The 21,834-nt window shown below is 34.9% G+C and overlaps 3 protein-coding genes across 5 annotated transcripts; 1 reads left to right on the forward strand and 2 right to left on the reverse strand.

The window, feature by feature from the left end:
- Window positions 1-6,880: 6,880 nt before the first annotated feature.
- LOC130987940 (uncharacterized) lies at window positions 6,881-9,509 on the reverse strand. Of its 3 annotated transcripts, none has more exons than XM_057911653.1 (2): window positions 8,539-9,509; window positions 6,881-7,172 (listed from the first exon to the last, which is right to left on the reverse strand). In XM_057911653.1, the coding sequence occupies exons 1-2, from the start codon at window positions 9,291-9,293 to the stop codon at window positions 7,013-7,015; spliced, it is 915 nt and encodes a 304-aa protein (XP_057767636.1). In that variant the 5' UTR covers window positions 9,294-9,509; the 3' UTR covers window positions 6,881-7,012. The 3 variants fall into 3 exon arrangements, with proteins under 3 accessions (XP_057767636.1, XP_057767637.1, XP_057767638.1); XM_057911654.1 differs by having other exon boundaries at window positions 7,143-7,279; window positions 8,539-9,490; XM_057911655.1 differs by lacking the exon at window positions 6,881-7,172 and adding an exon at window positions 7,205-7,323 and having other exon boundaries at window positions 8,539-9,489.
- A 2,140-nt stretch (window positions 9,510-11,649) lies between these two features.
- Window positions 11,650-13,383, reverse strand: LOC130987941 (protein BASIC PENTACYSTEINE2-like). Its single transcript, XM_057911656.1, has 2 exons — window positions 13,268-13,383; window positions 11,650-13,026 (listed from the first exon to the last, which is right to left on the reverse strand). The coding sequence occupies exon 2, from the start codon at window positions 12,878-12,880 to the stop codon at window positions 11,945-11,947; it is 936 nt and encodes a 311-aa protein (XP_057767639.1). The 5' UTR covers window positions 12,881-13,026; window positions 13,268-13,383; the 3' UTR covers window positions 11,650-11,944.
- A 2,045-nt stretch (window positions 13,384-15,428) lies between these two features.
- Window positions 15,429-21,593, forward strand: LOC130987943 (protein PAM71-homolog, chloroplastic-like). Its single transcript, XM_057911657.1, has 10 exons — window positions 15,429-15,771; window positions 17,444-17,600; window positions 17,893-18,073; window positions 18,512-18,559; window positions 19,446-19,542; window positions 19,883-20,046; window positions 20,215-20,280; window positions 20,924-20,974; window positions 21,074-21,178; window positions 21,256-21,593. The coding sequence occupies exons 1-10, from the start codon at window positions 15,633-15,635 to the stop codon at window positions 21,319-21,321; spliced, it is 1,074 nt and encodes a 357-aa protein (XP_057767640.1). The 5' UTR covers window positions 15,429-15,632; the 3' UTR covers window positions 21,322-21,593.
- The last annotated feature ends 241 nt before the right edge of the window (window positions 21,594-21,834 follow it).

Consider the following 21,834-nt stretch of genomic DNA (forward strand, 5'->3'; position numbering starts at 1 on the left):
CAAAAGCTAAGGGCAGGAGCATACGTGTATATATATACAGGGGTGCGTTCCAGTGAGACCCCCTATTTTTCATGACACACTGAGTACAATGAATAAGACGTATATATTGATGAAAAGGGCCACAAAGCAATATATATTGATGAATAACGAAATTTAAAAAATTGGTAATGTATAAGACATATAAACTGATGAACAAGACAGCATATACCGATGAACAATATAGTATACACTGATGAATAACGAAATTTAAAATATTTCGCTCCCTCCAAGATTCGAACCTTCCATCTAGATACAATATGATTGATGAGATAAATGCACGAGATCGTGTCTCAGATCTCACTAAAAATAAGGGGTCTCATTGAAGCGTTCTCCTATATATATATATATATATATATATATATATGCTTTCTGCGTGCATGAACCATCAAATTTTGTGATCATAATCATTGTACATTTGTACTCGATGGGATATTATATACATTGGTGTATCTTAGGAAATCTTTATTTGCTTGGCTTCACTGGAAATATTATGCGTAGCTATTAATTAAACCATCATCTTACGCTCTCTCTTTCTCCCTCAACGAGATCTCCAATTCTAAATTAATAAACATATATTTCATCTTCTTTTTCTTTTTCTTTTTTATGTGAGGGAGGATGAGTGATGGAGTTTGAACCCTATATCTCACTGTTCATAAACAAAAGTTCGCACCATTTTGTTGTCCTCGTGAGGACAATAATATATTTCATCTTCAAATCCAATTGTAGAATTGTCTTCAAATATGTATTTTACTCAAACCTTGACCCCGCGTTTACTTTTTAGCCCTGATATACAAATATAAAAATACAGTGTATACTTATATTCATTTTTCAGTTTATAATTCGAGTCAAAATTCCAACTAATCGACGCTGACGTGTCTCTCAGAATGTTGATTTGGTAATTTAAAAAAATTATATTGGCATGTAAATACATAAACGTCTAGCTATTTCACGAATTGCAAATGAACTTTAATTTTGGTACGACAATACATAAATTTTCATTTTGTTATGATTTTACCTTGAAACTAAAATCATCAAATTTAAATCAAATTCAAAGTCAATTAAGTTAAAGTACATGAATTAAAACAAAACCAAATATATACATATATGCACCACTTTCTTTGCAAATTTACAAATTTTTGGGGATTTTATTACCTTTGTGCATGGTAAAATTATAACAAATTGAAAAATTATGTATTATCATATTAAAATTAAAATTCATGTATAATTCATGAATTGGCTAAAAGTTTGTGTAATTATAGGCCAATAACTTTTAAAAAATACGTCGGACTCTGATATCATCCTTGCACGATCGCGTGTGGGGAGGAGCCACGACTCAAAAACATCATGAGCGTACTAGCATCACCGACCAAAGTCGGGGCAGACACCACCAGAATAGTGGTAGCGGCATGGGTGGTGGTCGTGCCGCCATGCCTTCTTGCCCGAGTGAGCGAAGAGGCGGTTGGTCCAGTTGTGCAATTTGGACAGTGTCAAGTGAAACGACGTCGCCTCGATTATGGTTGATGTGGAGAGTGAAATTTTGATGTACTTTTTATAAATTATCAAATCAACTTCCTGCAAAACATCTCAGTCTCAGTTGATCGAAATTTTGACTCGAACTATAAATTAAACAATGAAAGATAAATATAAGCTTCATTTATAAGATTTATAAATGCAGGTTGAAAATTAAACTCGTGATCAATTCAAACTATTTTCTAATAATAACCCTTTATTTATTTGTTTTCAAATTTTGCTAGTCAATTTTAATGGATAATTATAAATTTTCAAAGAACACGTGACCACCACGATCTCATACAATCTTACAATAAAAGATCCTTTCGGTAGTTTAAGTCTTCAATAGGTATAAATGATCCGTTCAAAAAAACAAAGTATAAATGATTCCCACAACGAATTAACTTAAAAACAAGATCTGCAAGTGCTTTAAATAATTATTGACGCACCCACCATTTTATTTGTCTACATTATACACAAATTTTATCATATTTTCAGTAAATATAGCTAAAATATTTATTTCCCTCATAACCCAAATGGAACTTGAAATTTTCATTTATTTATTTATTTATATATGATCATCTATGAAATGTGATGAGTAGTTGATAGAAGAAAATAGATTCTCAAGAAAAGTTAGCTCTTTCGACACCTAAAATGTGGCCTCCTGTTTGGTGGCTGCCGGTATAAAAAAGCAGTAGGGTCCCCCCCCCCACCCCCACCCCCACCCCCCCTCCCTCACACAATGATATCACCACCTCACCATTCTCTAATTCTTATCTACATTATTTTATTCATTATTATATCAATTTTCACCACATTAATCATTTAATTGCTAACTCACATGCATGATTCTCAACCCCCTTACAAAAGTATAAAAATCTTTTTTTCACTCATTATTGTATATTTATTATATATAACGTGCATCGGTTTTTCAAAATCATGACTATATATGCTTGAACTTATGTTACACCATCTTCAACATTTTGTTTTATGCATGAGAACTTGAAATAAAACGACAATTAAATATATCAACCAAATAAGCGTTAAATGCAAGAATACAACTTCTCTTGGAGAAGCTTCCTAGGCTTTACTATAGCTCAATAGAAGGCATAATTAATTTTTTGTTACGTATTTCCATTTATGTGTACAAAATCTTGAATTCACTTAATATAATAAGTTTAAGTGGACATAGTTCCAAATGATTAGTGGGAGGTCGTGTTGCAGGTGAGTTAAGATTTGTTTTTGGCAATGTAATAATATCGAAGAGTCTAAGTTAAGTTGATAAATATATTAATATGATCGGTATGATCTAATGGTATATATATATATATATTGTTTATTGAATAAAATAGTGATTTTTGTAAAGTAGTTGATTGGATGCGTAGGAATAGATGGAAAAATGAAAGAAGAGAAGTTGGGAGGGATGATTAATTAGTAAAGAAAAGACATGGTTGTGATGGGTGCATGTGTGTGAGAATCCAACTCCCATCATGTCCCCATTCTTTCAACACAATAAATTAGTACTATTTGGACTTTGCTTTTACCCTCTTAATTTTCTTTATTTGTCATTATTCTCTCTCTCTCTCTTGCGGAACCACAGCCAGGCTAGGGTGGGCTTCAGCCCACCCCATATATTTCTAATATGTAATTAAATGAAGAGGTGGTATTGGGTAAAATCGGGTTACACCCACATCTAGACCATGATCAGCACCCTGATCCGAATTCGCATTCTGACCCGAATCGTATAAATAACACTATTATGAGTGCGGGTCAACCCGGTTGTACGATACAGTCGGTTGTACCCAAGTTTTTGTGTTGAATTAATAGATTGTGTAGAACATAACAGAACATGCTAATTATATTTTTCTCAACAATTGAATGAATGATATAGTTGTGTACATTGAGAAAAATATTTTCTCAATAATTGATAATTAGAAGAACTTGCAACATTATTTTTAATTGATGAATACACATCGAAATCAATTGTCATTGATTTCTCGAAATAGAAACAATTAGCTAGTCAAGTATTTATTCTTAAATCATTTTTAGTGTATTGGATCTATTTAGTGTGTATGAAAATTTTGTTCTTATTCATTACTATTACTACTATTATGCTTTTCTTTTCTTAAAAAATAAACAAACCGTATTAACTGGCCAAAAAACTTTTGCTCGGGACTACCGCCTTCAAATCCCGTACAAATTCAGCCCCTCCTCACGAGAATTTCTTCACTACTGCGCGCGCGCACACACGTACACACAAAACAAGCATAACACGATGAAAGGAATCCTTACACACCCAAACATTTTTCTACGCTTGTAAATTTAGTGATTTGCGCAGAAATTTGCGTCAAGAATATGGAGAAATATTTTAAAGAAAATTACATATTGGTTCTTAAAATATAAAGAATTCAAATGTATTAATAATATTAGCGTAATACAATTCTTTGATTCCTCACACAAGTGTCACGTACTCTGTCACGCAACTAATTATCACAAAGAAACATTAGAACTATGATCTCAACCAAAAAAAAAAAAAAGCCATTAGAACTAGGAAAGAGATCCGTCCTAGTAGCTTAAATTTTCTAGTTCACAGATGGTTAGTGTTGCCACCGGACCGTAAATCGTCGGTTTTGGGCCCGAACCGGTAGTTCCGGTTCACCAGAATGGTAAATCGTAATCGGCCCGGATCTTCTGTCAGGTGGACCGGTTTTCGGCCCAGAACAATGTATATTATAAAACTGAACCATGCATCTCGTGTCAGTGAACTCTGCAACATGCATGATTTATCAACACAATACGAAGGGTTAATTGACACAATATACATGGTTCAATTTTATAATATGCATTGTTCTGTTGTACAAAAAATAAATTTCAACAAAAAAAAAATTGACCCTAGGGAGGAGTGGGGTGGGTCACTGAAACAAAAACAAAAAAAATAGATTTTTTGAAAAAAAAAATGCAATACTTTTTTTTGTACAATTTAATGCACTTTTGTGTGTAAAGTTATGCATATTTCTATGAAATATTATGCATGAAGGGAGCGCTCCAATGAGACCCCTTATTTTTAGTGAGACCTTAGATATGATCTCGTGCGTTTATTTTATCAATCTTATGGCTGATATTGTATCTGGAGGGAGATTTTTTTTCTCAGGGTTCAAATCCTGCAGGAAGGAGTGAAATATTTTAAATTTTGTTATTCATCAGTATATACTGCATTGTTCATCAGTGTATACTGCCTTGTTCATCAGTATATATATGCCTTATTCATTACCAATTTTTTAAATTTCATTTTTCATCAGTATATAATGCCTTGTTCATTAGTATATATGTCTTATTCATTGTCCTCAGTGTCTCACGAAAAATAGAGGGTCTCACTGGAGTGCACCCCTATATAAATATATATAATTGATTTTTTTTCGAATTTACTCCTGCACGGATTTTGTCTTGCAAGGCCTCTGCCACGTGTCATAATCTTGGTACGTCATATGGAGAAAATGTGTGGTCCAGATTTGCATCGTTGGTCTCCTCAATTAATACACGGACGATGAGATCGGTCTCCTCGAGAGTGTTATTGTGGCAACCCCTCTTATCGTCTGCACTAGCCGCCAACACATTCTCCTTGTAGGCCTTCGCCTTCTTCGACGTTGTGGCTCCACCGAGGCGTGACCTTCTCCTTGAGGCTCGTCGCCTAAATTCACCGCTAAGAGGTCCAATTAGTAGTGTGGACCGGAAAGATCACCGATCCAATTTGAAAAAAAATAATCGGAGGAGTTAGGATCCATTAAAGAACAAAGAGAGAGAATGAGAGAAAGTTGAGGAAGAAATATAACGGAGGATGATATTGTGAAGTGTGAAAATACTGTAGTATGGATAGGTATTTTTTTTTATATGAGAAGTGCAATCTAAAATGCGAAGCATAATAATTTAAATGGAAAGTGGTCACACACCCAAAAGTGAAGAAGAAGAAAATAATAAAAGAGAGGGAATCGAAGGTATCACTATTTTGATTGAAAGCTGATTCAATAGTTATATAATTAATCTGAGAGGCATGGTCACTCTCATAACATTTGTACCGAAAAAGAGAAGCCCAAGTTAGGACCACAGACAAAACTGAACCCCTAATTAAAGCCCATTATTATTTAATGTCTAAAATTGGTAATTCACATACACTACCTAGCACTTGGATTGTTCCTCTCAAACCCTAAATGCCAATTACAAAATAATTCCACTTTGGGAGGAATAAGATCTATCCCCATTTCCTAACTCGGGAAGAATAATTTCATCTTTTGTACAAAAAAATATTTTCGAAATAAAATAAAATAAAATTATAACATAAAAATATCTCATCTATTATATATATTAATGCAACATATTTCACTCTTAAAGTATAAAATAAGAACGGATTTATACTAGATCTACCCATAATTATCTAACGGTTGAGATTTGATTTTTGAAAAATCGTGTGTAAATGTTTTGAATTTTATGTAGAATAAGTTTAAATTCGTTGTGTAAATGTCTGAACTCAATACCTTGAATTCATTAACAAAGTGATGATCATCGATCGTAAATCTTGATGATCTAAGATCCGAAAATGGTTCATATTTTATACTATTATTTTAAAAGGTATTTTTATTTCTCTAGTTTATATTTTTACTTTTTTGAAAATGCATGTCAAAACGATTTAAATAGTATTTATATATTTTAGAATTATATATGTCGATATTTTAAACTTTTAGCGTCAACATTTAACTTGAATGCGTCTAGATCATCCAAATTTTCACTATCAATGATCAAGATTGAGTATATATGTTAGCTAAAACATTGAGAATAGTTATTCGTTCTCATTTGAACTCCCTTTCTCTCTCTCTATGTATATATGTATAGGTAAGAAGAAAAATACTAACATGTTTTACAATATGGAAATGTTCATAAAGAGTCATTTTCAAATTTAATATTAAAGTAGGCCGAAAATGTGTAAATATTTAGGACCACATAGAAGCTGGGCCTTCCTCAAACCTAACTTGAGGTGAAGTCTGCAAACTCACCAATCAAAGAAGATGACTATGAAATAAGGAAAAATGACTCATGGAATAAAATTACACTTTCAACTTGGCTTCTCATTCAATTTTGTAGCCCAAAGACTTGTCACATCCCTACCCTTAGCTTCCATATATTCTAAAATATTCCAACTATATCTAACAAAAATATATTACTATTAGGATCGGACCTGCCACGTTTCCCTTACTATTTATTAGTCTATTTTATCCACATAAACACCGAGTATTTCGTTATAAAGTTATTTTTAATCAACCAAATACTATAGTGTGAGATAAAGACGAATTACGTATATGAGAGTTTTTTTCTTTTTATCATGAAAAAAAGAGGTATAAAAAAAAACACCCTTTAAATCTCTTCTTTCTTATTCCTCATTTTCTAAAAAAGAAATTTTTATCATTTTTTTCATTCATATTTCCACTCCAAGTAGGGGAACGACATCAGCTCCCAACCAGTGTGTCCGCCTCTCGGACATCTGTCCCTCGCTTAATGCCTTCCCTCCTTCTAAGGTAGGTGGAACCAATTTGTGCCCTTTCTTCAGAGTGCGCTCAAGCATCCGCCCCATGAGTCTACACGCGTCAGTCCACGTGTAAAGTGTGAGATGCTAGAGAGAGATGATGGTGTGTACGGCAGCGGCCGAGCTTACCTGCGACGGTTGCTGAGCGAGAGAGAGAGACTGAAGAAGAAAAGAGTGAAGGGTTTTGGGCTCATTTCATGGGCCTATTTTAAAATGAAGAGTGGTCTATTATTAATTAACTTGGCCTTGAATCTTCACAATTAATGGATTTAATGTTATTCAAGGAAATTGGATTTGATTAAGTAAAATAATGGGAACGTAGCTTGCTTAATTAATTTGATATATGGACTACTGATTAAATTAATAACAAAGGCATTAGTATAATTAAAAATAATTACATGACATTAGAAAAGTTAGCAAATGCATGACTAGAACATTAATAATATAAACACAAAATCTCCTGTACACTCGGGTCGTACCCGACCCGAATCCTGATCCAACTGGACTATTTTACCCAAATGTCAAGTGTTAATGTCATTTCAATATAGTGTTAGTGTCATTTTTGAAATAATGTCATTTGTAAAACAAAATAGTGTTAGTGTTATTTTTGAAATAGTGTCATTTGTAAAATAAAATAGTGTTAGTGTCATTCCAAAATCGTGTTAGTGTCATTTCAAGAAAAAATTGGTCAGGATAGTCCAACTGGATCATGATCCGGGTCGAGTACAACCCGGGTGTACAGGAGACCACCTCTAATATAAAACGTACATGATATGAAACATAATTATATGAAATTAATATTTTAATATATAATTTGAGAAAAAAATATAGATATAATTGAAAATTATAAAAAGTAAATGGAGATTCAAAGTTACTGCAAGAATCCAAAGGTTTAATTGAAGTCGCTCCTATTTTCAAAAGGTTACTGCAAAAGTTATGAAGTAACAATAGTGACTTAATAATATAAAGTCTATAAATGGTTCATGCATCACTTGCATGAACATGCATCTCAAGAGCAACCTTTTGGTTCTCTATCTTTCGGCTCTCAACATTTTCTTCATTCTCCCTTTAACGTCAATAATTAATAGAAAAGAATAAACCGAACTTTGATTTTTATGTAATTTATTAAAACGATAATCTCAATAATAATTTGTGAAATGAAATGAAATGAAAATCAAAGTTGATCAAATTTCATTGATCTCGCAAAGCTGCCATTCCAAATAGTAGGCAAAATTCTTTGCTCTGAATCTTTTTTCTTTTTTAGAATCATTTACATCCCATTAACATCTAATCTTCACGAATCATCGATCGCTCCTCACCGTCGGATCCAATTAAACCGATCAATCAAACTAATTAATGAAAAAGAAACAAAATTGAAGGAAAGTGAAAAGGCGAAGCTGAATTAGCAGGTGATTTACCTCAAAGCGTTCCTAACCCTACGCACAATTTGATAAACAAAATGAACGATGGGCCAACACAGCGCCTGCAACGGCAATCCGACGTGGATGTGCCAGCACGACAGGCAGCACATCTTCATCCTCGAATTCTGGCCGTCGCGCTGCCCCGGGTTGATGATCGTCGCCGACAGCACGTACGCCGACGCCGCGTGCTTCACCAGCTCGTTCCGGATCGCGATGTCCGCGTTTCCGCTCGGCGACAGGCTCGACATCACGTCCTTCAGGCTCGTGTATCGCGGCAGCTCGCCGCCGTCGGTCTCCGATCCCTCGCGGCTCATCGCCGCCGCCTCCATCACGTGCTTGAACGACGGGATCGCGCGCAGCTTCTGATACCGGATCGGGATCTCGTCGGTCTCCGATCCCTCGCGGCTGATCGCCGCCGCCTCCATCACGTGCTTGAACGAGGACACGGTGCGAAGCTTCTGGAACCTCGGGGGGATCTCGTCGGTCTCCGATCCTTCCCGGCTGATCGGCGGCGGCGTCCCCGCCGCATCGATCACGTGCTTGAAGGAGGGGACGGTGCGCAGCTTGTGAAACCTCGCGGGGGTCTCGTCGGTCTCCGATCCCTGACGGCTGAGCGCCGGCGAAGTCCCCGCCGCATCGATCACGTGCTTGAAGGAGGAGACGGTGCGAAGCTTCTGGAACCTCGGGATGTCGTCGGTGTCCGAGTATTTGAAGGAGGGGATGGCCTTCAGCTTGTGATATTCTGCGTCCATGAAGGTTGCATGTGTGGAGAGAGATTAATTAGGTCAAATTGAGCTTTAATTGATTATGTACATCAGTGTTGGTGTTGGTAGAATTAGGATTAATTCCGGATTGAATGAGGGAGGAGATTTTCATGAGTGAGAAAAGCTGATGTGAGGGTGTGGATCTCTCTCTCTCTGTCTCGATCGCGCCAGCCTTAGAAGTTGTGATGATATGACCCTTTGGAAATCCTATGATTAAGGAAATTGAATAGGACAAAACAGTTTAAACATCTTTAATTAATTATAATATCGGATTAGTGGTGAGTGTGACGCCAGCTTACCGAGTTTAACGTTAATTAATTTCAGACCGCTTCAATCTTATACTAATTATTTGACATTATATACTAGTTAGGTTTCAAAAGGAGTTGGGCTTAATTGAGAAAGATTCGGACCGAATCTTAGTTTAGATATGATTTATAGACAAAATTGGTAATTTTATTGGCGGCAAAATACAAGTAACAAAACTTCCCGACGACTTGAAAAATGCAGTGGCAACGGCAAGTGCCGAAAATTGGGAGTAAATCATGTCGCAATATTTGTAAAATGGGTTAATTGCATATAAATTATTGAGCTATTAATAAATTCTTATTTTGAACACGAATTTTAAAATAATTTAATTATTTCTTTTTTCTCATTTTGTATATTTATTCATTTTTTATCGTGGTGACATGATATAAATATACTCGCTTACCATAAATATGCTTGCATAACATATACATAACCGTGTAGAAAAAAAAAAACTGACATTGTATTGTATTGTATAGTTAAATGAAAATAACGTCATTTTAAGATATACAAAATAAGAATCTATTGAAAGTTCAGTAATTTACATACAATTAATCATTTTTTAATTAAAAATAGGAATAAAGTTATTATAAAAATGTTGTACTAGAAGTCATGTATAAAATCAAAATCAAGTCAAAGATGTTTTTTTTTTAACAATTAATATTTAAATATATTCTTAAATTAGATAAAAAGCTAACTTTTTAAATATTCATCACGTTATTTAGCGTTCTACCGATAAAATTAGTTTTCAAAAGGGTTAATATACTATTTTATCCCAATAATAGGGCTAGGTATTTTTTTTCTCAATAAATTGAAAATGATAATGTAACACCCAATAAATCAAGCTCGATGCTCACTTTATCCCAAAGCCATATTATGTTGTCAATAAATGAGCACAATCGGATATCACGTGATATTTATGGCTCAAATAAATTTAGTAACATGATAGATAGACATTCCTATATTATCCTCATTTAATACATAGGTCTTCCAGCATTATTTGAGGCTTTAAGCAAAACACAACTCCCACATAGCTAGAAGACTAAAATGAACATATACCAGGATTAATCCAATTTAATTAAATGTTTGGTTTACATAATTGAACCCATGATGAATAACTAGACCTGCACTCTAATCATGCAATTGAGTGATTATTTATCACCCCAAAATTGGTGAATTAGTTAGTCACCCTCCAATCCTATCAATCTTATCTATCTCATCGTCCACAGTCCTTTTTCATCACAGCTAATACACTAGTGAGGCGTTTGGTTTGTGAGTGGATAAGGCATGTGATAGACAACTCGACCACTCCCCTAATCATGCAATCAGATGATTATTTATCACGTCAAAGTTGAGTTGATTATCTAATCATTCCTCAATCCTATCAATCTCATCTATCTCATCCAACAAACCAAATGCTCCTAAATGTTTCATCATTTACTCACCCACACAAGTCACAGCTAGCAAGAAAGGCTTAGTTGCAGTTAATGGTAGATAAACATGCATAGTTTTCTTTGATTTTTCTATACATCAACAAATCCTTTAATAAGCATAAAGAATCTAACCTAAACCAAGTATGAATCAAGCAATCCCCAGGATTGGATGTAGCATGTCCAACTCCAAATGAAATCAAAAAGGGCACACCTCAGAAACCTACAGCTTTCTAAACAGTTGGAAATCAAATACATTTTCAAGAAACAGTTACCTTAAAAGGCTAGGATGTATCTGGATTGAGGATTTTGTATCTTACTGACTTTCATAGAAATATAATAAGTTTAATCTATGCCTTTGCCCATCCAAATAGCATTTACATCCTATTTTAGGAATTCAATGATCACTCACTACCAACAATCTATTCTTATTAAACTTTATTATCTTTTACACTTTTGTACATTAATATAATTGCTTCACTAGAAGCTGAAGAACAGCAAAAGGATACAATAATCACAGTAGATACATCAGTGCCTTTCCAAAGCATGCCATTATTTTCTCTTAGTATATTATGCAAAAAACAATTTAGAAACAAGATGCAAATGCCAAATAGTATCTAAAACAAATTGATTATCAGGAAGTAAATTAGGAATCAGAACTGAATAAAATAAATCTCAACAAATCAATCCCATACCTTGTTACTAGACAAGATTACTGTTTTCGTTGAACTACAAAACGTGAACAGTTCGTTAAAATCTTCCGCGTGCTCCAGGAGGCAAAAATTCTGGAAAATGTAACTCAATTCTGGAAGCTGAATAGTTAGTAACCACCCAAAAGCGCCAGGCTGTTCATATTATGTACAGCAGAAAACTTAGAAGCCAACCGCAGCATCTCCATCACAAACTTCATCGGATTGTCACAAACTTATTTGTACCGTGTTTTGCCCAGTGACTCCTCAGATCAATTGGGCTAGAGAAGTTATAGCCTTCCGATGCAAGTTTTTCCAGGACCTTTTTGAAAGCTCCAATACTCATCTTCCGTCCCGCTATCCTTGCACCACGTCTCTTATCACTCGGAGGCAACGGATACTCAGACATGTGAGTTGTACAGCAAGCAGATTGCCAACCACCAGATCCCCATCTATAACACTGCTGAGGTGCTCCAGTGCAGGAGCAGACCGGTATAGGGATTTCTGAAATATCCATATTTATTCCATTAATAACAATTTCGGCACGCTTCTTTGGTATCCTGGCCCGGCTGGATGGAGGAGTGGGCTCATCCCTTGGAGGTCGAGGAGTCCTGGTCCTCGGCTTCTTCTCTTTCGGGGTAGAATTTGTGACCTTACTGCCACCTCTCTTCTTTACTACCACTGCCCCACCACTGCTACAACCACCATCATCTTTTTCCTCGCACATCTCTTCCATCTCAGACATCACATTTTCAGCCTTCTGTAAATTGAACTGCTGAGGCATTTGGACAGAATGAGCAGATGATGACTCGGGCGAAACCCCATAGCTCGATTGATAATAAGCAGGTTGGTGGTTTACAGGTAATACATTTAGGTACTTCTCCCGGCTCTGGTTCATCCAATAGTCGACGGGAATGTGGGATTCTGAAATACCACCAACACGATGGTGATGAAACGGCCCACCATTGATAGATGACATGACCGGCGACGGGTGCAAGTTCTGGTGGTCACGAAATCCGCCGCCGCCGCCGCCAAAGAGGGGCTTCTCAGCCATGGAAGTTATTAACTGAAGGCCAAGCTGGTTCTTCATACTACTTGCTGGGGGTTCAAGAAACCCCCAATTCCTAAAATTCATATTCCCATTTCCATCCATCTTATGTTATTTCCAAATATCAAACTCAACAAACCCGCGAAAAATATGAATTCGACCGTACAATAACTCAGCAATAATCCGAAATGAGATTTCACCAAAATAATCAAAATGACGTAAAGTCGCTCTCGAGATAATGATCGCAAACCCTACAAAAACCACACAAGAAATACGACTGTAACAAAACAAATCACTCTACGCAATCACTAACAAGAACACGGGCAGGATATGAGATACCGTAAGATTCAGAACAAATTAAATGCAGGGATTTTGGGGCTTTTGAAGTCAGATCTCTCTGGATTCATAAAAAACAATGCTTGCACCAAATTCAAATTGCAAATATAGCTACTGAAAATCAAGAAACAGTGCAAGTGAAGGAAGAGAACTTACTGAGAGAATGAGAGTCGGCCGATTTAGGGTTTTTTAATTGTTTCCTTCAGATTTTAAGCCCTCCTTGGGAAGGGGAGAAGGGTTGGGAAAAATGGCACAAAAATAGAGAAATCTCCTTTCTCTCAAAAAAAAGAAAAGAGAGTGTGATAAAAGTGACGGCTAAATGCATTATTTTGGCAAAGAAGAATCATAATAGTATGTTTTTTTTACTCACCCGTCCACCAAATTGTACTTATGCTATATGGGCTGAGTTTTACTAATAAAATAATTTATATAAAAAATATTTTTTGAGTTCCATAAAGAGTAGTAATGTACTACGTTTGTGGCATTTGACTACGAGTTGTTTATAAATATTAACGTCTCAAAAAAATAAAGCACCCAAATTTAAAAAATATACTATATATAGAAAAAATAAATAACGAGAGAGATACAAAGAGTAGTTAAAAAGTAAGAGAGAGATAGAGATAATATATGAAGTAAATTATTTCCTTTTTTGGTTGGGATATTATAAATAAGATGTTTTTTTTAGGGAATTATAAATAAGATGTTCAAAAATGAAATTTGGGAAGTTATTATTGGGACGAATGGAGTAAATGTGAGTGAGATTTAAAATATAAAAATAATTTTCAAAATAAAAAATTTATAATATTGATTGAGTGAGACTATAACTTTTTCATGATATTTTTTAGATTTATATTGTTATGTTTTTTTTTTTAGCCAAAAAGATATTCATCGCATACAATATCTTGCAATTAGGAAAGTTCTCTGTCTAATAATAAGGTTGCACATAATTAACAGCTAATCTAGAGCATACACTTCCTATTTGCACCCTTGATTGTCTCACTTTATTTTACATGTTTTTTATGATCATAATAATATTTTCTTGTACAGTTTACATGAGGATATATTTAAGAATGTAATTGCAAGAAAAAATGTTGAGAATTAAAAGCCTAGCTATTTCGGTGTTAATTAGATTTGAATGGGTTTTAATGTTATTTCGAGTTTTATAAGATCTTCACAAGAGAACTTCTTTTGAGAAAAATATGGAATTCACTTCATAGAATCGCAATAAATACGGCGGCTTCAAAATAAATTTTCTACAATCCCTAAAAAAATAAATATATTGTTCTCAAAAATATCATACATATGTATCTTGTTTTAAAAAACTAAGAAATAAATATGTTAAATAATATGAGCTCATTTGCTATGAATGATTAGAATATGTAGTATAATTATAAGTTTATAACTCTTTAATATCTTGTATGTTTCACAAACACAAAGCTCAATATCAAGCTGGAACTCTTTAGAGTTTTTTTTTTTTTTTTGAGAAAGAACTCTTTAGAGTTTTGTATACCACATTTTAGGGGAGAATAGATAATACAAATTTTTATTATATTAAATATTAATTCATTAATATACTAAAAATAATTTCAGCCTTGTATCATAAATTTATTGACTAAATTATCAAAATTTCTCTCTCCTATCATAATTATATATTCATATAATTAATTAAATATAATATTGATATCTTACAAGATAATCCAATTAAACACGTTAAAGTTTATATGATATTTTCAAATAAACGATAAGAAGTTCCTCCCGAATGATGTGTGTGACATTCTTTAGGTGGCGAGAGAAAGCTTCTTGCGTGGAGTTTTTCATACGCAGCGCTCTGCTAATTGCACGGTTCATAGACTAGCTCAGTTTGCTAGATCTTTTACTCAATCGGTCTATTGGACTAAAGATTTTTCTCTAGGGCTTAAGGATCTAAGTAATATACACAGCTTTTTCCTCAAATAAATAAATAACAAAAAACTTCCACTTCAGAAATAGAGAATCTAAAACTTAAACTAATTTCATCAAATCTCGTATACACTCAAAGAATTAAAATAATTTTGGAGGTGATTAGGGCGAATGAATCAAGTCATGTATTCATAGAATACACATACAAATCAACAAGATTGAAAATAACATATACTTATCAATTTATGTTTTAATGTAATTTTTGTACTCGAACACTTGTTCCAAATAATTATCAAAATGTTATCGCTTGAAATTAAATTTTAATAGCTTATTATATAGGAGTATAAATTAGAATGCATGGTGATTTCCACTAATATCTATTCATAATCTTTCAATTTCAAATCAAAGTCTGAGAAAATCAAAATTCTAGAAAAATATAGAATTCCCAAATACTTCCAAAATTCCTTCCCAAACACACCACACGCCCAGTAGGAAGCAGCCACACAACACAATCTTCTTCTCTCGCGTCTCCTCCTCTCTGCACCCAAAGATTTTCACTGAAATGGGACACAAAATCTCCTAACTGAAACCAGATTATCTGCCAGTTGAAAAGAGCAACAAAATGCAAGTTTTGGCTTCTCAGACTCCCCAAATTTTATCATCAACCACCGACAAAATTGCTCGCCCGCTTTCTGGGTTGATTACCACACTGCCGTTTTCTCCTCTGGTGCCCGGGAAAATCACCAGATCATCTTCTTCGTGTAAGTTCTGCTACTTCGTAGCGAAGATATTGGGGCATTATAAGAAAGATTGCATCTTTGATTGTGGTTGTGATTTTTAATTTTGTTGGAGTTTGAATTATGCGTTTGTTAGCGCTGTTATGATTTGCATATATACATATAGTAACGTTTAGCTGCTCTATTTGGATGTTGCAGCTGGAATTAGTTGATTTCGAGGTATCTTGTTAAGGATGAGACTCGATTTCATCTACTTGTTACGTTTCTACAGCTAATTTCTGTTGCTTGTTTTTTTGGTGGTTGTGCGAGTAGCTAAAATGATTCATCTTAGTCTTCAAAGCTGATCGATCAATTCTCTGATTTCAATGCCGTACAATAGATATTCCTAATTCCGGATTTAGTTCTTAAATGATGAAGCCCTGATCACTCCATCGGATTTGAATCATTTAGGGAAACTTTAAGAATTTCTATTATGACTAGGTGATTTTACTCAGTCCAAAGAGCCGATCAATCGCCTGGCCTTTCATTCGATCGTCATCATATGAAAGACAGCAGATCTATGAACATTATGAAGTCGCTGACATACTTTCTTTCTTTCTTTCTTTCTTTTGTTTGTTTGCTGTAATTTGGTTGAATACTTGATTGAACAGTTCAGTTCCTTTTTGAAGCTTAAAAACTACTGCCTCTGTCCCTAAATAAGCATCCCTTTTGCCATAAAAAAATGCATAAGTGGGCAAATTTACTCTATTACCCGTAATTATTTTGGGGCATATGAAAAAGTCTACAAAACTATAGTGGTATTCAAAAACTAAATAAGGGTAAATCTGGTAATGTGACATCATTTTTGCGTAGAATTCTGTAATAGTACAGGACACTTATTCGCAGACAAAACTATTTTCAAAATATTACACTTATTCGGAGACAGAGGGAGTACGTTTTATTGATTTAGCTTTAGATGAAGTACGGCATCTGCCTCTAATTCATCATATAACACAATTGAAAAAGAAGTGCGATGCCTTACATGATCTACTTCCTTATGTTTGCAATGGGGCAGCCTCATGGAGTAACCTGATCTAGGAAAATTAAGGGGCATGTCCTGGTGTTCTTTCTGCAGTGACTGAAGTTAGTAACTCTACATTATTGCAGACGTCTGGCGTATAATTGAAACACTTTTAGACTGAATTCTAAGTTTTCACAGCTTCTCATAATTATCATTTGGGTATGGGTTCGAGGTTGTATAGAAGAGGTTGATTTATATAATAGTATGAAGCATCTGCATTTTTACGATGTTCAAGTCTCCTCTCTCTCATATTTTATCTCCTTTTCTTTGTCCTTCCCTGAAATATTCAATCTACTCCTTTTTTTTTTTCTCATTCGGATTGTGTGTGACTCCCTCTGTCCTATAATAGTGTGCATGATTGTTGGTGGCACGAGTTTTAATAAATGTTAGGTGAGCGTATTATTAGTGGAATAAGAGTCCAAAAAAGGAAAGTGCACACTCTTGTGGGACGTCCCAAAATGGCAAAAAGTGCACACTTTTATGGGACGGAGGGAGTAGATAATAATAATAAATAAATAAATAATATCAACATTTATTCTTTCCTTTCTTTAAGTTTTGAAAATTAACTAATTCAGTTTTCTGTTTCTTAATTGCTATCCCCTTTACGCAATGGTCATAAAACTTCTTTTTTCACAGTGCAATACAGAGAGGCACCAAGATATGCTGCGGGGAGCAGATCAATTAGATCACATGCTTTGAATGTGGGAGCTGGATCTGGTAGCTATGACGAGAGGCAGGGAAACGACAGCCAGAGCTCCTCTGCCGAACAACATACTGAAACTTCCTCAAAAATGTAAGTAGTTCTGGCTTCAGCTTCATGTTTGTGGAGAAAAGTGTTGTGTGTTGACTTGAGTGTTTCAATGTGGGTGAACGATTTATCTGGATCGTTATAACAAGCATCATGCAAGCTCCACCTCATCTATCTGTTCAGAATCATTCCGACCAAGTTGTTTCTTATGTTCCAAGTTGTCTTTTCTTAAGCATGAGCAGAGACATGTCATTCTCTTCCGTGTTCCATATTTTTGCTCCGAATGCACCGATTAGACGTTACTATGTCCTAACTAATTTGTTCAACTTCATGGCAGTGAGAAATCTCCTGATCGAATTCCTTATCTTTTTCCTATTGCTGTTGTGCTGTGTTCATGCACTTTAGCATTCTTACTTATTCTTTTGAAGAATGGGCCTGCATCAGTCTTACCAGCGCTAGCAAAGTCAGGATTCACTGCAGCTTTCTCTTTGATATTTGTTTCTGAGATTGGAGACAAGGTATAATATTTGCACATGGACACATAGACACACACACACACAAACATATACATGTATAACTTTTATACAAAGAACATTTGCATGTGTGGAGAGTCTGGAGACTCTAGAGCCGAATGCTAAATCATTTATGTATTTGTGCGGAAGTTTTGTGCTGGATGCACCAGAGGCCTAGCGTCTCTGTGTTCTTTTAGTCTTGACCTGGATGCCTACTGCAACTGGTTTTATGAGTATTTTGTGTGGGGTCCTTTTAGATGTATTCAATATATTCGTAAGTATATTAAACCTAGTAAAGGTGTATGTACATGTTTTTGCTTTGATCAACTTTCCTTTTTGCAATTGTGCTAGCATGTTCATCTGATTATTTATATTTGGGTTATAGTTGAGGCTGGAAGATGTTGCTCGGCTTTAATTAGTTAGAGTTTTGCTTTCATTTGACAGACTTTCTTCATTGCTGCTCTCTTGGCCATGCAATATGAGAAAGTGCTGGTAACCCTCTCTCTCTCTCTCTCTCTCTCTCACACACACACACACACACACACACGCAGAAACATCCATGTGGAAAATGTGTTTGCTCCTATCAAGGTTTCTTCTGATTCTATTTTTAAGAGAAATATTATTGATATTTTCAATACTATGACCAATCCTATATGTTGCTTGAACCAAGGCATTTCAAATTTATGCATCATCTCTCCTATATTTCTCTTTATTAGGATTTCTACCATTAATCACCACTTTATTTTGCTTTAAACAATCTTCTGCAGAATGATCCTTTTCCGTTTAGGTTATCACCTTCTTTTTTTTTTAAAACCTTTTTTTTTTTATTTCTTACTTAGTCTATTACTACTATGATAAAAGTGACTATTCGTACAAATTTTGATATATCAACATCCTAAGAATCCTTTTGTGTCTAAAATTCTTCAAAATTTTGATAAGATTTATCTATTCCTGATATGTATATGTATAGAAATTTATTATTTAAATTCATAACTTGTGCGTACACCCACACGTAGCATTTTGCTTGTTTGTTAAAAATGACTCAAAATGAGAGTTAATCTTCCAAAGTACCAATCATGTTTGTGGACCTGTTCATTCTAATTCTTTTAAGATACGGATGGTGGTGGTCTGTGAGTATCTTAAGGGGAAATGTCAATTGCCATTAATTAACTATACCTATGTTAGTTATGAGATGGTTTCAAATATTGTAATTGATCTTTCAAATGTTTTTTATATCGATCATCAACTTGGAATCAAATGTATGGCCCTATGGCTTATAAGTTAGCATTTCCTAAGAACTTAATGCTCAACCAATACTAATTCTTGTCATGTGATGGGAAGTAACATTGCACACTTTACTCTTCATAATCGTGACCAGGTCCTTCTCGGGTCAGTGGGTGCACTGTCGCTTATGACTGTCCTATCCGTCATAATTGGTCGGATATTTCACTCAGTGCCTGCTCAATTTCAGACAAGTAAGAAATAGTTCTTGCCAACTGCCCCCAGCCATTATATAGTCATTTGTTAGTCTAGGCATACATGTCATATACGAATCATGTTATCTGAAACTCACACAATCAAATGCGAAGAGACCAAAATGGGTGAGTAATTTCTTATAAAACCAGAATTGATTCTTAATGTAATCCTTTTTTTCTTGTGTGTGTGTGTGTGTGTGTGTGTGTGTGTAAATATCTTAAATCTGGAAAATTGTAAATATATGATACTTCATTGTAAATAAACATGGTGGGCATTCGTTAAGTACAACTATTTCTTTTTTGCCATGAGGATTCTTAGAGTCTGCTAATCTTGGAACAGCTTTGCCGATTGGAGAGTATGCTGCCGTAACCCTTTTGGTGTTCTTTGGTCTTAAATCAATTAAAGATGCATGGGACCTTCCTTCTGCAGCAGCTAAAACCGGGGAGCCGAGCAATCAGGAATCTGACGAATTTGCTGAAGCTGAAGAGCTTGTGAAGGAAAAGGTGATTTTTTTTTCATTAGCATTCTCATGGAGAATCTTCTGATCGCACAATAGCTCATAGCTATTGTCTCGATTCATCTCGAATATTTTTCTATGGAATGTGATGCCTTTTGGTCTATTCCCTCTATCTGAGCTTGTTTTGAATTTCTAACATGTTATGCACTGGCAGGCCTCAAAAAAACTATCAAATCCCCTTGAAGTTATTTGGAAGTCATTCAGCCTTGTATTTTTTGCTGTAAGTATTTTCCTCTGTTGCAATTTCAATATATATATATATATATATATATATATATATATATATATATATATATATCTGTTTTTTCTATTTGTGATAAAGCATTCATCATTTTTCCATTACATCCTCTAGTTTTGCTCGTAGCTACATGAGAAACGGAAAAGCATAATACTCAGGCAAACCCTCTCTAGACGTTACAATAGATTTTTAGCCAAAGTAATACTTCCCTCCGTCCCATATTTTATGCTCCTTTTGCCGTTTTAGTCCATCCCCCAATTTCATGCCTCTTTCTACTTTTAGTAAAAATTACTCCACACAGCCCCATAAAAGGTGGGACCCTTACTCCACTCCACTTTATTCACTTTAACACCCTCAAAAAGGTGGGACCCTTATTCTACTCATAACACGTTCAACCATTTTATTAAAACTCGTGTCATTCTCAAAGGGGCATGAAATTAGGGGATGGAGGGAATAGCTGCCTGTTACCAACTCAATCTCGACCTAACTGCATTAAACCTATTTCAAGAAGTACAGATATATATGCTCGATTTTCCATGTTACGTCTGTTAATTAGAAATTTTCTCAAATATGTGTAACCAAAGATTTCATGTTTCTTAGAAATGTTACCTAACTTACCTTTCAGGAATGGGGAGATCGCTCAATGCTGGCAACGATAGCCCTCGGTGCAGCACAGGTATTAACTTGTCGAAATTCTTTTTGCACAAACTCTGCCATTCTCCAAAAACCTAACAGAATAAGAAAGTTTTGTTGACTGTGTTATACACTACTACAGTCTCCATGGGGAGTTGCAAGTGGAGCCATCATAGGACACCTGATGGCGACATCTCTTGCAATACTTGGAGGCGCGTTTCTTGCAAAATACATTTCCGAAAAGCTGGTAAACCTATCAAAACCATTCCAGTTAATAACAATGGTTCAATAGTCATTCTGAATCTTGGCTCGTGTTACAATCAGGTCGGATATGTTGGTGGAGTTCTATTCATTGTTTTTGGGATCGCCACTTTTTTCGGAGCCTTTTAGCTGCTGACTGTTAGAATTCAAGCGAACGAGGAGGAATATCAGCCATGGCTTGTTATATCTGACTTGCAACGAGACGTGGAGGGCGAGCCGGGGGAGACGATATCATATCACTAAATAGCAAGGTTAGGATGACTTGAGAATGAAGCAACTAAATATGAGCACATCTTCTACTAATGTTTCCAACTAGCAAGTTAAGAGTTGCTCAATTTGTGAAGGCGTGTATATGTTCACTTTTGCTAACATTTTTTTGATAAATAAACTTCAGTTCATCATTTTTTTTGAGAGAGAGAGAGCTATTCTTTAGTTCATCATTTGTCATGCATAATTGGGCACTATCGTTGAGATGTATGGCTGAATTTTTATTGCTTGAAATAGCAGCTTAAATTATAGTAGTAGTTTTTAATGCAATTAAAAGAGAAGGAAATTTGTAGTATTAATCTTAATGTGAATTTGTAAATAAACAATTAGTTATATATATTAAAATTATAATTTAGAATATTAAATATATTTATT

Source organism: Salvia miltiorrhiza, chromosome 6 (assembly GCF_028751815.1).
Source record: "Salvia miltiorrhiza cultivar Shanhuang (shh) chromosome 6, IMPLAD_Smil_shh, whole genome shotgun sequence".
In the NCBI taxonomy this organism is placed as follows: domain Eukaryota; kingdom Viridiplantae; phylum Streptophyta; class Magnoliopsida; order Lamiales; family Lamiaceae; genus Salvia; species Salvia miltiorrhiza.